At 57.0% G+C, this 15,071-nt stretch overlaps 1 protein-coding gene across 2 annotated transcripts; it reads right to left on the reverse strand.

Moving 5' to 3' along the window:
- Positions 1 to 1,697: 1,697 nt before the first annotated feature.
- ABHD17A (abhydrolase domain containing 17A, depalmitoylase) lies at positions 1,698 to 10,819 on the reverse strand. Of its 2 annotated transcripts, XM_090289204.1 has the most exons (5): positions 10,547 to 10,611; positions 6,275 to 6,809; positions 4,864 to 5,058; positions 2,248 to 2,427; positions 1,698 to 2,159 (listed from the first exon to the last, which is right to left on the reverse strand). In XM_090289204.1, the coding sequence occupies exons 2-5, from the start codon at positions 6,604 to 6,606 to the stop codon at positions 1,934 to 1,936; spliced, it is 933 nt and encodes a 310-aa protein (XP_090145330.1). In that variant the 5' UTR covers positions 6,607 to 6,809; positions 10,547 to 10,611; the 3' UTR covers positions 1,698 to 1,933. The 2 variants fall into 2 exon arrangements, with proteins under 2 accessions (XP_090145330.1, XP_090145331.1); XM_090289205.1 differs by lacking the exon at positions 6,275 to 6,809 and having other exon boundaries at positions 10,547 to 10,819.
- Positions 10,820 to 15,071: the final 4,252 nt, after the last annotated feature.

Genomic DNA, 15,071 nt, shown 5'->3' on the forward strand with positions numbered 1-15,071 from the left:
TCAGCTTTGCCTCTAAACGTCCCGTATTACCAAAAATGACTCTAGACTCCCAGCCAGAGGGGCCCGTGGAGCTCGGAAACAGCAAAGGCATGAGCAGCTTCCCCGCCCACTCCCGGGCCACTGTACTTTCCAGTGATAAAGACCGGTGGTACAGGACTCCATAGGTTCTAGGACTCGGTTGCCCAGGGGCCAGGATACTCGGGCAAGCCTGGATGGACGACAGTAGGCGGGGTCTGTAGGAGAGGCGTCTCCCGCGTGCTCCCCCCCCCCCCGTGAGTCACCTCCTGTCTGACAGTGACAACTGTAGTACTCTTTATGCGCCCATCGGGCCATTCTAAGCTCTCTGAGCATCCAAGTCCCTCATTCCCAATAGGAGAACAGAAAGTTCTGCGGTGCAAAGTACCAGAAGGCCAAACCTGGCCGAACTGATGGGGAGCGATCCACTGCCACCTGATTCCGTTCGGTGTCAACACTGAGACTGGTGGAGGCGCTGGGACACGGCGGAACTGCGTAGGCCCAATCCTGTGGCACCTTGTTCTGTACATGGGAGGTCGAGGCGTCCGGGGACGGGAGGGAACCATCGGGAGCGGCGGAAAAGACAGGGGCTGGCCGAGCGGAGTAGGAACCGCTCCCACTTAGCAGCGAGGCAGACACCTCCTCAAACTTCCACCGCTTCCGGGTGAGCGCACGCCACTTCCGCTTCTGCCCGGACCAAGCAATTGAAGCGAGCTCCTGGAGGCTGCGCCCCTTTGTCTCCACCCTAAGGCTGAAGCACTGTCCCCCCACTTAAAGGGGCCGCGCCACGCCAGAGCTTGCGCACGAGGGCCTGATGGAATCAAGCAGCTCGTTCAAGTACTTACCCCGCCACAGCATAGTCCCAACACAAGCTAAGCTGCCGCCCGACCCCGGGGTGGACGATAGGTTATTTGTCCCAGGAGGTCTCAGGAGGCACTCTGGGCCTGGAGGTGAGCTCGGCATGCAGCTGAGTTCCAGAGAGACCCGGAACCTCAAGAGCACTCCACGCGAACACAGTTCAAAGGCCCTGAGGCGTGCTGTGGAAACCCAGCCGCGGGGTGGGCCCGTTTCCTGGGGTAAACTCCATAAAGCCCTCAAACCTACCACTGCCCTCCTCGCGGGATTCAGCCTCCCCATTTGTAAAGTGACCTGGCCCGGCGCCTTATGACCCCGAGAAGCTGTCTTGGTCCTCCGTGCAGCCCGCCCCCCAGGACAGGCGGGACAGAAAGAGCAGCCTTGTGATTGCAGCATTCTTATCTACCGTAAGAAGCGATTGTCCAGTATCCTTATCCATCATGGGAGCTGAAGAGTGCCTCATGGGGCCCCAGAGCAGAGTAAGGCCAGACCCACTGCAGCCAAACACACACCGCCCCCCACCCCAGGACTGCCTTGAAAAGAAAGAGAGCACACCACCCTCTCGGAAGGCGCGCCCAAACTAGGAAGGGAGGGTCTTGGGTCCGAATGCTGTCCACCCTGCTATCACGACACCCAGGCAACCAGTAGCTTTAAGTGGTGCTCTGGCTGGGACCTGAACCCAAGCCCCTCTTCCACAGAGAGTGGCACTGGTATTTGCATTTGTGCTGAACTTTCCTGGGGATTTGGGGACAAGCCCAGCAACCTCTGAGAACTCACTGAACTCTGGGGAGAGCACACAAGAACCATGAAAGCAAGGAGAGGAGCCCTAAAATTTTAAATCTTTAATTTGTTTTCACGTTTTCCTTCCAAAAGGAAAGTAGAGCGTTTCTGTTGCTTTTATATCGTCCATAGCCCCTGGGTCGAGGCAGTTCTTACCCCATCGCCCACCTGCTGCCTTGTGGGCCTGGGCGTCCGTGGGTTCACATGCAGCCCCCGAGGCCAGGGCTGGTGCTGCCTTATTGCTGAGGTCTGTCCCGGCTTGGCTCGGAGTGCAGTAGCTCCACTAGGCGCGCTGGTTGGGTAGCTCCTGGGAGATGAAGCGGCGCAGGCGCTCCAGGTACTGGCTGTAAAGCTCAATGTCGTTGTGCCCGGCGCCCTCCACCCACAGCGGCTCCACAGCCTTGGGGCAGCGCTCATAGAGTGCCAGCCCGTGCGAGAAGTCGATCACCTCGTCCTCCGTGCCGTGGATGATAAGCACCGGTGATGTGATCTTGGACACCTTCTCGATGCTGCAGGGTGGGGGGCATCAGGCTTCCACGCCCCCGCCCCGCCGAGGCCCCGCCCCCGCCCATGTACCCAGGGCCGCCCAGCGCTCACTTGGGGAACGCATCGAAGCAGTAGGTCTTCTTGGTGTCTGGGAAGGCGACTCGCATGCCAGAGGTGAGCGGGGAGTGCAGCACCACCGCGGCACACTCGTAGCGAGAGGCGAGGTCCACAGTGGGCACTGTGCCGATGCTCTGCCCGTACAGGACGATGCTGTCCGGACTGATGCCGTACCTGGCAGCAGGGCAGGGTCAGCAGCAACCACAACACACACCTCCCACAGCCCGTTCTCCTTGGGCAGTTAAGTTCCCCCTTCTCCTCGGACAGCCTCTAGGCAATTAGGCTGGTCCCAGGGACCCCCTTGCCGCCCCAACAAAGGAGGTCCACTTAGTAGGGACACAGGGCCCTGGGCAGGTGTGAAGACAGTTGCCCCCCATCTCAACACCCCACCCTCCGTCCCAGGTCACCTGGCTCTACCCTGAGTTTCTCCAATAGGATCTACTTGGTCATGCATGGAGAGTGCACCTGGTGAGGGTCCCACAAAGGCTGCTGGGGGCAGGGTAGCCCTGGGACCTGTCCTGGTCACCCTGTTAACCCCCAACCCTACACACACTTGACCAGGGCCACACCTAGATTCTCCTTTCTGTTTTTCCTGTCCCTGCTTTCGGATAGCCCTTCCTAGTATTGGCAGTGGGGGGTGGGGAGGTGGCTCTGTCTTTCTCCCTGTACCCCTTTGCTATGGGGAACTGAGGCAGCTGTTCCTGTCTCACCCTTTAGTGTCTCCCATGCTCAATTAGGTGTTTAGTACAACAGTGGTGAGTACAATATTCACTGCTGTTGGGGGTGGTGGGGTGGTGGTGCTAACTCCGCCTAGCACCTTCACTGCATAGTGGCTAAGTCTCTCCTCAGCACCAACTCCCATCAGGCCTCAGCCCCAGCCCCTTCCCCTGCCCTGCCACGTCCCCACACACCTCTGCTGGGGTCCCCCCACAGCGCAGCTGATCCAACTCCAAGCCACTTACATGCCTGTTCCTGATCACACAGGAACCCACTTGCCACCCACCCCATGCAGATGGCCTCCAAGGTGCTCCTCCAACACATCTGACCCTAGTCCCAAAGGGACACCTTCTTCCTGGTAGAGGCCAGGGCAATTCTGTATGTCACCTGGGGAACACACCTGGGAAGCCAGACTCCACCTCCCTGTCTACAGCAGTATTTCCACCTGTCCCTGTCCTGGTAGCACTCCATGTTAACCCCTGTCCACCCCAGGCCTCAGGGATGCCACCTGGCCACTCTTCTCTAGCCTGCTCCCAGGTTGCCATGGCCACTGCTGTGCTGAGTGCCAGCCCAATCCTGTCATGAGCTCCAAGCAGGGATCCCCAGCAGCCCCTGGACATCTCAGCAGCCCCTGGACATCTACACCGGATAAACTCAACAGGTGCCAGTTGGAGCAGCTCTCTCCCCCTGGTCTTCCCAAACCCAGGCACTGCTTAGGCCCAAGCCTCCTGCTGCCTCTAAGCTGTTGGAGCTGGGGGACCAGGTCTCTGCAAGTCAATGCTGGTAACAGGACAGATGGATGATGGACAGAGTTCAGAGCCTTCACCCCACAGCAGAGTATGATTCTGCCAGCAAGTCCCGGCTGGAGCAGTGACAGCAGGAAGGGCTGAGGCAGCCGAGGGCAAGCATGTACCTATACCATACCACCCAAGTCCCTGGCGCCAGGGGACCCTGCTCCCAGAGCCTGCCATAGGGACTGTCTGCTGCATCATGGGCCTTGTTTCCCCGGGGCAGACTGACTTTGAGCCCTGAAGGAGAGGGTCTAGCAGGTCAATCAGGCAGGGCTGAAGTGAGGCATCCCCCAGCAGTGGGCAGGGTGCCACCTCCAGGAGGGTCCACATTGGCTTCCTTCCAGAGCAGTGCTGGGCACAGAATAGCATGCTGCAAATGCTGGCTCGGAGATTGAGTGAATGTGCTTCAGTGAGTGAGTACTAGAGAGGGAGGGGTCCTTCCCACGATCTAGATGATCAGGATGGTGGAGGTCCTGAGTCAAGCATGTTGGGTATGTCGGTTCACTGACCTCTCACTGGCCACCAGAGCTATGTTGGGCACCAAGCTGCCTAACAGAACCCTCTAGGCCTAGAGCAGTCCCACCCCCACCCACTGCCCCCAAGATGAGGCCAAGCTCCACGGCCACAAGTCCCTCCTCATAGGCCTATCCCCAGAACTCTGAGGCAGTGTAGCCCAGCCCTTCCCTGTACCCCATGTGCTCCCTCAGCCTCAGGGCTCCCACAGTTGATACGCACAACCCTTACATTCTAGTTCCTGGGCCCAACTCCTCTGCTTATCACTCCCTCCTGGTGGAACCTCCACTCCCCTGGGGACAGCTCCAGCCTGTCTCCGCCCCTACCCCTGCCCAGGGAGGTTTGAGGACTGCCCGCACATCAATCATGCCTATTACCAAGCTGAAGGCCTCACCTTCTGGACCACTGTGGCTGTTGAGGGCTCTCTCTCCAGCAGGACCACCCACCAGGACCTGGCCCAGGCTTCCTCCCTCTCCAGGAAAGCTGGCCCAAGTCCCTGGTGAGCACCTTCCAACCCTCCCTGTTTCACAGGGTCTGGTCCCCTCAAGGGGACACTCCAGGTTGACCAATTCCCCAGCACACAGCTCACCGGGTGCGCAGGGCCTGCCAGGCAGCATCAATGTCGGCATAGAGGTTCTTCTCGGAGGGCCTGCCCGAGCTGACGCCATAGCCCGAGTAGTCATAGGAGAAGATGTTACAGTTGATGCGTGTGCCCAGGCCAATGTAGAAGCTGCTCATCTGGCCCAGGTCCACCGCATTGCCATGTGAGAAGAGGACTGTGTACCTAAAGGGGTAGGGGGACACAGGTCAGAGGGCAAGGAAGTAAGTGGCTACTTACACTCCAACCCATGAAGGAACAAGAGTACTGACGAGTGTGACAGGCTGCCTGTGCCACAAAGTGGCCCAGCTCCTCCCCTCTGTGTGGTCTCAGACAAGGGACAGCCAGCAAAACCTCAGACTTCCCTCTGTGGAAGGGAGCACTGGGTCCATTGGTTGTGTTCTAAGCACAGGGTGGGCCTAGCCACCTCTCCTTGGGTCTGCTCCTTTGGGAGGGACTCCAACAACCCCTAAGGATGTCAGGCAATGGGACCATTGCTCAAGGCCTTCTCAGAGAATAAGACAGCTTGTCCGTTGGCAGGGCTATCCCCTCTCCTCTACACAGCTGGCCCCTGCTTCTGCTTCACAGGCAAATAAAGCCAACCCCTATTCACAGTGGTGTGGGTCTCCCTCTCCTGCAGAAAATGACCTTGGCATTCATTTCAGCCCTTGTGTCCCACGGCAGCCCCGCTAAGCTGCTGCTAGCAAGGCCTGCCCAGGTCCTGCCAACAGCAGGCAACCAGGCGTCCTCTTCCTCTAACACCACTGGGTCCCAGCTCCCCACTGCCACCATCCCAGACTGGCCCAGAGGAAAAGTTGAGAGCTCGCCCTTTGGATTTAGACCTGGAGTCAAAACCTGCCTGGTTTGAGGCAGAAGCACCTGGAAGGTCCACCTCTGCCCCACCCCTCAGGCTCAGGGAATAGCTCTGCTTGCAGGCCCTGAGGTGCCCTGTCAATGGGGAGCCAGACTGAGCATGAGACAATAGCTGGTCTCAGGTACCAAGACTTCACTGGGCACCAAGCACTGAGCACCTGAGAGACCCTGCTCATTGTTGAGCAAGTGCTGTAACACAGCCACTTGAAGCTACTTCCCTGTGCCTTGGGGGTCTTCATCTGCAAGACAGGGTGCTGAGAGGGCTCCTCGGAGCTGCACATGGAAGGGCGCCTGGCAATAAGGGTCCAGGGTAGCTGGGCAGAGTCCCATCAGCAGAGTGAGGCCCACTGTTGGTGGCTCTGCTCTGCCAGCCCTTGGCAAGAAGAATCTCCAGGCAGCCAATAGGCTTTCAAACTGCTCTGGCACTCCAGGGACCCTGAGAATGAGCACAAGATACTCCCCGGATCCTGTCCCCCTCCATCCTTCCAGGCTTCCGGTCTGTCTGATGAGTTGAGTCTTTGAGGCTAACCTGGCTCCAGGCACGCAGCGCACATACATGCAGGCAATGCGGTTGCCCCGGCTGCTCTTGGTCAGGAAGACCTCAACAGTGTCCAGCTCGCGCTGGCTGTACTGAAAATCAGAGCGCTCCATCAGGTGGAGCTTCCACCGCCCGGCGGTGCCTGTGGAGGTCCGCAGGGTCCCTATGGGGTTGGTCCCGGCCCCACCAGGCCTGGGCTCAGGCTCAGACACCAGCGAGTAGGTGGGCTCTGGAGGCAGAAAGGCGAGCTTGGCAGCAATGCGACCAGGGCAGGGAGGGCAGCAGAAGAGGCAGCACAGCTCAGTCACGGATAGGCCGTTCATGGTGGGCACCGGGCCCTGGGGCAGGCCTCACTCAGCAAGGGAGGGGTGGGGGTGCTCCGAAATATGGGTGGGGAGGGGCAACCCCCAGCCACTGCCCCAGACAAGAGCCCTGTTAGGAGGCAGCAGCCCAGCCCCATCGTGGTCCAAGCTGAGCCCTCGGGAGCCTCGCAGCCTCACATCTCCATGGTGTGCACAGTGAAGCCCTGCAAAAAACAGACAAGTAAGATCCCCCGGGGTAACACCAGAGCTGGGACCCTATCTAGCAAGGCTCTTGGTCTTCCTCAAAACCCAGTTCCCATTCTCCTGGTCAGACTGCTCCATCTTCCGCCCCATGGACCTGCAAGCCCAGCTTGCCCTCCAAGACGACCACGTAACTCCCAAGTGACCTCTGTGGGACCCAAAGCTGACCTGTCCCACCTGCTACCACCCTTCCTCAGCTTGTAGTCACTGACTCTTGCCGTTTAAGTACATTTGTCAGCCTGGCCAGATGTTTCTGCTGGGCAAGCAAACCCCTGGCCCACCCTAGCTCTCTTCCCCCTGCCCTGGGCCCAGGGAAACCCATGCCTCTGTCCGCAAATCTGGCCCAGACTCTCCCCACCCCCGGCTCTATGCTATCCTTCAAGGAGCCAGCTGCCACCTTCAGGTGACACAGAGCAGCCGAGGACCAGAGGGACCCAAGTACATGTTGATGGGGGCTAGGCCCACCTCAGGACATGCGGCAGGACTATGATGTTCAGAGACAGAGGAGCAAAGGCAGAGGAAACACAACAAACAAAGGCTCTAAGAACAAAAGCAGGATACATCTCAGGCTAAGAGCTAAACAATGGCTCTCCCCTGTGCTGGGTGCCAGACCCAGGCGACAGGCTGCTGAGGGGGTAGGGGTTAGAGGGAGCTGGAGCTCCTCTTCCAACTCTGCAAACTTCAGGGTCTGGGAACTCAGGCCAAGTGGCTTACCGTCCCAGGGCCTCAGTTTCCTCATCCATCAACAAAGACACCACTCACTTCACAGGGATAGTAAATTAGATGAGGGTTTAGGGGTAGGCAGGGGACATGGCTCAGAACAAAAGCTCAAATAGTCTTCCTTTTGGCAGTGTAGTGAAATACTGTATTAAATTGACTACAGCTAAATTGCTAAAGCAAATGCAATCGTATACAGAGCTGCAAACAGAGAAACTGGGAAAAAACAGACATTTGAAGAAAGCTGACCACTTACTACACTTTCCCAACAGACTGGACCAAGGGAGACACAAGCCACTCAGCTTTAGCAGCAGAGCACCTTATCGTGTTCAGTTTGAAGCCACAGCATTTGAACACCACTGGGCCACGGACATGCGAATTCAGAGAAGGTCAGAGCAATACGAGGCCCAGAACACACTTGCTCCCTCCAGACTTGTGACCTGAGAGTAAGGGATGGAGAGAGCCACATCCAGCTGTCACCCAGATTCAGGGCACACAGAGGAGTGGGAGCTGCAAATGCCAAGGTGGAGACATGGACAGCTTCCAGGAGTCCCTGAACTCCCAGGCAGGATATGCACTTTATGCGCAAGTATTTTTCAGAGAAGATCTATTGTACTGGTTCTCAGATGCAGGAGAGTCGGCCCTCACCGGGGACACTTGCCAATATCTAGAGACATTTTTGGTTATGAAGACTGGGGAAGGGAGCTCTTGGCATCGAGAGGATAGAGGCCAGGGATGCTGCTTAAAACCCCACAGCACACACACACACACACCAACCAAGAAAGAATTATCGCTCTGACTGGTGTGGCTCAGTGGATCCGGTGCAGGCATGCAAGTTGAAAGGTCACCAGTTCAATTCCTGGTTGGGTACATGACTAGGTTGCGGCCAGGTCCCCAACTGAGGGCATGTGAGAGGCAACCGATAAGGTGTTTCTCTCCCTCTCTCTTTCTTCCTCCCTTCCCTGCCCTTCTAAAAATAAATAAGTAAAATCTTTAAAAAATAAAATAAAAGAATTATCTGCACCAAATGTCAACCAACATATTCTCAAAGAGGTCCAGGCCCCAACAAGTGATAGTCTGCTGGTGCAAGGAGGAACTGAAGTATTTGAAGTCTGGGCAGCACTGTGAAAGCTGGTTTTGAGAGGAAGACCTGGCTGAGAGTCAGCGGTCAACCCTGAGGATGCAGGCCCACACCAAGGGTGTCACACCTCACTGACCAAGCCAGAAACCTGGGTGCGGTGGTCCTTGACTCCTCCCTGCTGGCTCTTCCTCTCTCTAACTGCCACCTGGTCCTCTCTTCTGTCATCACCTAGACTTCAGCAGTTTCCTTCCTTGCTGCTCCCCCCTTGGCCACCATTACTCCAGGCCATTCTTTCCCACATCCCCCAGCAGCCAAAAGATCTTTTCACAACACAAAGCTGATCATGCCACCTCCCTTTTGGGATGCCCCAGTGGCCTCCCACTATTTTCAGAATAGATATCAAATCCCTCGCCAGAGCCTGCCAGGTCAGCAGTCAGCTGGGGCAACCTCTCCAGCCTCACTCATCTGGTACTCCACTCCCCCTCACTCTCCATAGATGACCAGAGCCCCTGTAATTCTCCTCCTGGGGACCCCCTCCCCAATGTTATTTGACAGTCCTTGCCCTGTCCTTTCCACCATTCAGATCCCATTTCAGTGCCATCAGAGAGGCCTTCCAAACCTAATCAGATTTCCCCACCGCGGTGCCTACCGTGATCTCATGGTTCCAGGTTCCAACGAAAGGAAAACTCCACAAAGGCAGAACTACTATCTGCTTTTGTTCAATAAACAACGGCTGGACTAATGGGCAAATGACAAGGGGAAAAGAGGAAATGGGAAAGCTAGAGTCTGTGAGGTTTGACAGGGAAGGAGGGCAGTCTCTTCTCGGGGCCACATGCATCTAGGACCTCTTGTTCGTCATTTATATATGTCACTGAATGTGTCCCAAGAGCCAGGCCTCAGACTGGGCAGTGCATGTCCAGGTGCCTCACTCACTGGGCACATACCCCTGGCACCAAAGCCCCAGTGATTCCAAACACAAGCACATACACTGAGCACCCTGCTGCCAGGTCCCATGTGGGCTGGAGGTGTTAAGATGACCAACAAGGAAACAAGGCAACTGCAATAGCCGAGGACGACTCTGAAAGCACCTCACCCAGCCAGTCAGGGTGGAAGAGCTGCCTGGAAGAAGATGCAGTCTGAAAGGTGGAGAGAAATTGGCCAAGTGACAGGGATAGGGAAGAAAGAGCATGAGCAAAACCCCAGAGGGGACAGCGCGTTTTAGGAACTGCGGGTCCTGGCTAGAGCTAACATTGGGAGGAAGAGGAGAGCAGAGGGATCCCGGAGGTCAGGGTCAGGCCGCGCCCATGAGCCCGGCTGCATAGATTGGACTTTATCCTGGAGAAAACAGAGCCGCAAAGGAGTCCTGGGCTGGGGTAGGGGGTTAGGGGCAGTGGGAGTTCCTTAAACTGGAGCGGAAGCCGAGAAGCCAACGGAGGCGTCTGGGAGACGTTAAGGAAGCAGGGCTCAGCTACGGGCTGCTGCAGCAGCAGGCCCGGGTGTTGGGCTGGGGGGCTGGTTCCGGGGCAGAAGCAGAGTCCAAGGCTCAGGCTGCGTACTACCCTGGAAGGCGGGGACCGCATCCTAAGAGAGAGGGCATTCACCGCACCATATCCGACGGTTGAATGTAAGGGGGACAGTGATGGGGGTCGCGTCACAGGAGAGTGAGCGCCCACCCCACGTCGGGAGGCTGAAGGCCGGACAGGGCTCTGCCGGAGTCGGGACGCTGTCCCGCGCTCCTTGCCTCTGGTCCGGGGTACCTCCGGCCGGCATCGCGGCCGCCCCGGGAGTGCAAGATCTCGGGGTCGTCCGACCGAGCTGCCCCAGCCTCGCGGCCGGGCCCGACTCCCCAAACGGCCAAGGGCGGCACCTAGGCCGCCGCGCCCGAACCAGTTCGGCACTCACCCCCGCGGCCCGCGCACCCCAGTCCCGGGGCCGCACTCCATGGTTCTCGGCCCTCCGCCCGTGCGTCCGCCAGTCCCTAGGAACCACGGCCCAGCCTCCTTCACCGCCGCCTCCTCCGCCGTCGCCTCTCCCCCGAGGGCGGAAGTCAGCCTCGCTCCCGCCACCGCCCCGGAAGTGACGCGCAGGCCCGCGCACAGGCCAGAGGGGCTCCAGGCTCCAGCTTTCGCTTTCAGGAGACGAATTCCCTCATCATTCATTCCTTCTTTTACTCACTTCCGGGCCAAGACTAAAGGGAGGCGAATGAGACATTATTGTGCAAGTGCAGGGGCTGATCCTGCCTTTATTTAAAATCATGATATTTTGGCTCTGATCAGTGTAGCTCAGCTGGTTGGGCATCGTCCAGCAAAGCAGGTTCAATTCCCAGTCAGGGTCACACGCCTGAGTCGCTGTGGTTCCACTGCGCCGGGGCACGTGGAAGAGGCGACCAATCTCTCACATCGATGTTTCTAACCCTGTCTTTGTCCCTCCCTTACCCTCTCTCTAAAAATAAATAAGGTATTTTTTAAAAAGCCATGATATTTTGTTCCTCTTGGATTCTTTTGCACGTTTCGTCGTCGTCGTCGTCGTCGGCAGCCGTCCGTCTCGAGAGACGATGGCGTAGCTTCCTGAGAGTCTATCTGCACCGCCGAGAATGGCTGTGCAGTCCGATTTGGGTGTGACAATCCCTGCCGCACTTGGTACAGGTGAAGGCAGATGGCCGTTGTTGCTGCTGTTGACGCTGCTTCCGCCTCGATCTTTTCTGGACCGCCTCCTCGTTGCGCGCAGCCTCTGCCCGTGACGTACCTTGCCTGACCGCGAGCCTCCAGGCTAGGCGGTCGTCTGCTTGAACTTCCCATGTGTTGAGATTGATGGAGCATTGTGTCATGTCCTTTTTGCAGATGTCTTTGAACCGCAGTTTTGGGCGCCCTGTCATCCTCTTGCCTTCTGCTAGCTCGCCATAGAGGAGGTCTTTGGGGATACGGCCTGCATCCATTCTTTTGACATGGCCGAGCCACCTGAGGCGTCTCTCGCTAAGAACTGCATGCAAACTGCTCATATTGGCTCGCTTCAGCACCTCGGTGTTGGGGACCTTATCCTGCCAGGCGACATGCAGGACGCGTTGCAGGCACCCCATGTGGAAGCTGTTGAGTTTCCTTTCGTGCCTTGCGTAGGTGGTCCACGTCTCGCTGCCATAGAGGAGAGTGCTGAGTACGCAGGCTTGGTAGATGCGCAGTCTGGTTTTCTCAGTGAGGCTGGAATTGTTCCACGCTCGCCGGTTCAGTCTGGCCATAACTGTGGCTGCCCTGGCGATTCTCCGGTTGACCTCCAAGTCGACTGACGGAGAGCTCGAGATGGTGGACCCGAGGTAAGTGAAGTCGTTGACAACCTCCAGGGTGTATCCGTCGATGGTGATGCATGGGGGAGTCCCCGTGCCTTGAGCCATAACATTCGTCTTCGTCAGGCTGATGGCTAGTCCGAACTCCTTGCATGCGTGGGAAAGGCAAGTGACTAGCTGCTGGAGTCCCTCTTCGGAGTGTGATGTCAAAGCTGCGTCGTCGGCAAAGAGCATCTCACGGATGAGCACCTCTTTGACTTTGGTCTTGGCTCGTAGACGGGCCAGGTTGTAGAGCTTGCCATCGGATCTGGTGTGAATGAAGACACCCTCGCTGCAGTCCTTAAAGGCATATTGGAGGAGCATGGAGAAGAAGATTCCGAACAGCGTAGGCGCAAGGACGCAGCCCTGCTTTACTCCGCTGCTGACTGGGAAGGCCTCAGAGGTTGCGCCGTTGTAGGACACCGTGCTGTGCATGTTGTCGTGAAAGGACATGACCACAGCAAGCAGATGTGGTGGACAGCCAATCTTCCGTAGCAAGCTGAAGAGTCCGCTTCGACTGACCAGATCAAACGCCTTCGTGAGGTCGATAAAGGCGAGGTAGAGTGGTTTATGCTGCTCGTGACACTTCTCCTGCAGCTGGCGTAGGGAGAAGATCATGTCCACTGTTGATCGGCCAGCTCTGAAGCCACACTGGGACTCTGGGTAGACGTGGGAAGCAAGGGTCTGCAGGCGGGCAAGAGCGACCCGGGTGAATACTTTGCCGACGACGCTGAGGAGAGAGATGCCCCGGTAGTTGTTGCAGTCGCTGCGGTCTCCTTTGTTCTTGTACATGGTGATAATGTTGGCGTCTCTCATATCCTGGGGGATGTAACCCTCCTTCCAGCAGAGACAGAGTAGATGGTGGAGCGGCTGTAGCAGGACTGGTTTCCCGCTCTTTAGGATTTCTGGAGGGATTCCGTCGCTTCCTGGTGCTTTCCCGCAAGCAAGGCGGTCGATGGCTTTGCCGAGCTCTGCCGCAGTAGGTGGGGTGTCTAGCTCCTCCATGACTGGTAGGTCTGGGATGGCTTTAAGAGCAGTGTCTGTTACGGTGTTCTTCGTTCCGTACAGCTCGAGGTAGTGCTCGGTTCACCGCCGCATTTGCTGTTCCTGGTCAGTGATGACCTCACCTGTCTTGGACTTAAGGGGGGCGATCTTGGAGGGGATTGGGCCTGTTGCCTTCTTGATACCCTCATACATTCCTCGTGCATTGCCTATATCGGCGGCTTCCTGAATGCTTCTGCACAGGTTTAGCCAATAGGTGTTGGCACAGTGGCGGGCGGTCTTCTGGACTTTGTTCCTGGCAGCCCGTAGAGCTTGAAGTGTACTGGGAGTGGGCGTGACCTTGTAAGCCAGTAGGGCCTTCCTCTTAGCCTCGATCACGGGTTCCATTTCTTCCCAGTGAGCCTCGTACCAGTCAGCGTTCTTCCGCTCTTTCTTCCCGTAAGCAATAATGGCGGAGTTGTATATGGCGTCGCGGAGACGTGGCCAATTGGATTCGATAATGTCATCTGCCGCCACTCCCTCGCCGAGTGCATCTTCCATCTTGTTGATGAATTGCTGGGTCTTAACTGGGTTGCTGGCACAACTGGTGTTGATGCGTGGGCGACCCTTCATCTTGGAGTGGTGCAACCTCTTCGGCATTATGCGCACCGTGCTTACCACGAGGGCATGGTCCGTGTCGCAGTCTGCACTGTGGTAGCTGCGGGTGAGGAGGGTGCTGCCAATATCCGTTCTTCTGGTGATGACGAGGTCAAGCTGGTGCCAATGGCGGGAGCGGGGGTGCCTCCATGACACCTGGTGGATCTCTTTGCACTTGAAGAATGTGTTTGTCACGCACAGGCCGTGGTGACACAAAAGCTCAAGCAGTCGCTGACCATTCTCATTGATCTTTCCTCTCCCAAAGTTTCCAAGGCAGGTGGGCGTTTATCTTATAAAATATTGCATGAAAGTACTATGAATTCTGGTAGCTGAGTTTTTTGCGTTCCTTATATTTTGTGCCTGAGGCAGGTTCCTCGCACTCCTTACCCCAATCCTTCCCAGCTCTGCTCACGCTGCAGGGAGAGGATAAAGCCTGGGAACAAAACGGGGGGTATGGCTGAAGTTGACTGGGGTGGCCAAGGCAGGCCTTTCTGAGGAGGTAACAGTTAACAGAGGCAGAAAGGCTGCAGAGGCGAACGGGGTCCAGCTAGAGTTAAGACTGAATTAGTTGGACAGTCTTTCCCTTGGACCCTTCAGCTGCGAAGAGAGGGGGGGTCTGCTGCATGGGCAACAGCAGAGCCTCCATATCACCCTGCCCAGGCTCTGTAGCTTCAGCTTCACTGGAGAGGACACTCCAGCGTCATCGCAAGATGTCGATTCAACACGGGAGGAGACAGATACTGTGTCACTCCCGAGTCGGACTGCACAGCCATTCTCGGCGGTGCAGATAGACTCTTAAGAAGCTACACCATCGTCTCTCGAGACGGACGGCTGCCGACGACGACGACGACGACAGTTGGACAGTCTCCCTTCCAGGCCTCCTGTCTTTGTATATGCCTTTCCCCTTGCCTGCATCCATTTTCCAGTTCAAAATGCCCCAACCCCAGCAGTCAGTCCCCATCTCAGCCTCACACCTGCTACTTCCTAAGGACTCTAATCTTTAGCTACATTTACAGAGATAAGCTTGAGGCTCTGGGCTTCCCCGCCAGCCCTCCCCCAGGGCCCCATTCCTCCAATCTGCTGCCTGGAGAGAAGACCCAGGCTCAAGAGTAGACATTCCCCAGGGCTGGTTTCCTCTGGCCCACAGCTCTGGCCCTCTGACCTGGGCTCAGCTGCCACACTGGCCTTGCCAGGTTAATTCCTACTTTAAAGCTTTTGCATGAGCTGCACCTCCTGCCTGAATGCCCTATCCCCAGATAGCCACATGGCTGCCTTCTCATCTTCAGGCATCCTCTCAAATGTCACCTCTTTAGAGAGCCCTCCCTGACCACCCACCCCCAGCCAAAGTCCCTACTTCATGCACCCTCGTCCCATCACACTATTTCTTACATAATTTTATTGAACTCTTTCCTTGTTTATCATCTGTCTTCCCCATATTTCATCCGCTTTCCAGGACAGGAACCCCTGCTTTTG

This window comes from Furipterus horrens, unplaced genomic scaffold, assembly GCF_987537825.1.
Source record: "Furipterus horrens unplaced genomic scaffold, mFurHor1.1.pri manual_scaffold_10, whole genome shotgun sequence".
Classification (NCBI taxonomy): domain Eukaryota; kingdom Metazoa; phylum Chordata; class Mammalia; order Chiroptera; family Furipteridae; genus Furipterus; species Furipterus horrens.

Excerpts from the sequence above, each read along its gene's own strand:
- ABHD17A (XM_090289204.1), bottom strand. The coding sequence starts at position 6,606 with ATGAACGGCCTATCCGTGACTGAGCTGTGCTGCCTCTTCTGCTGCCCT. Across the intron at positions 5,059-6,274 it reads CGCTGCGTGCCTGGAGCCAG|GTACACAGTCCTCTTCTCAC; the intron begins GTTAGCCTCAAA and ends CTACCCCTTTAG. Across the intron at positions 2,160-2,247 it reads TGCTTCGATGCGTTCCCCAA|CATCGAGAAGGTGTCCAAGA; the intron begins GTGAGCGCTGGG and ends CCCACCCTGCAG.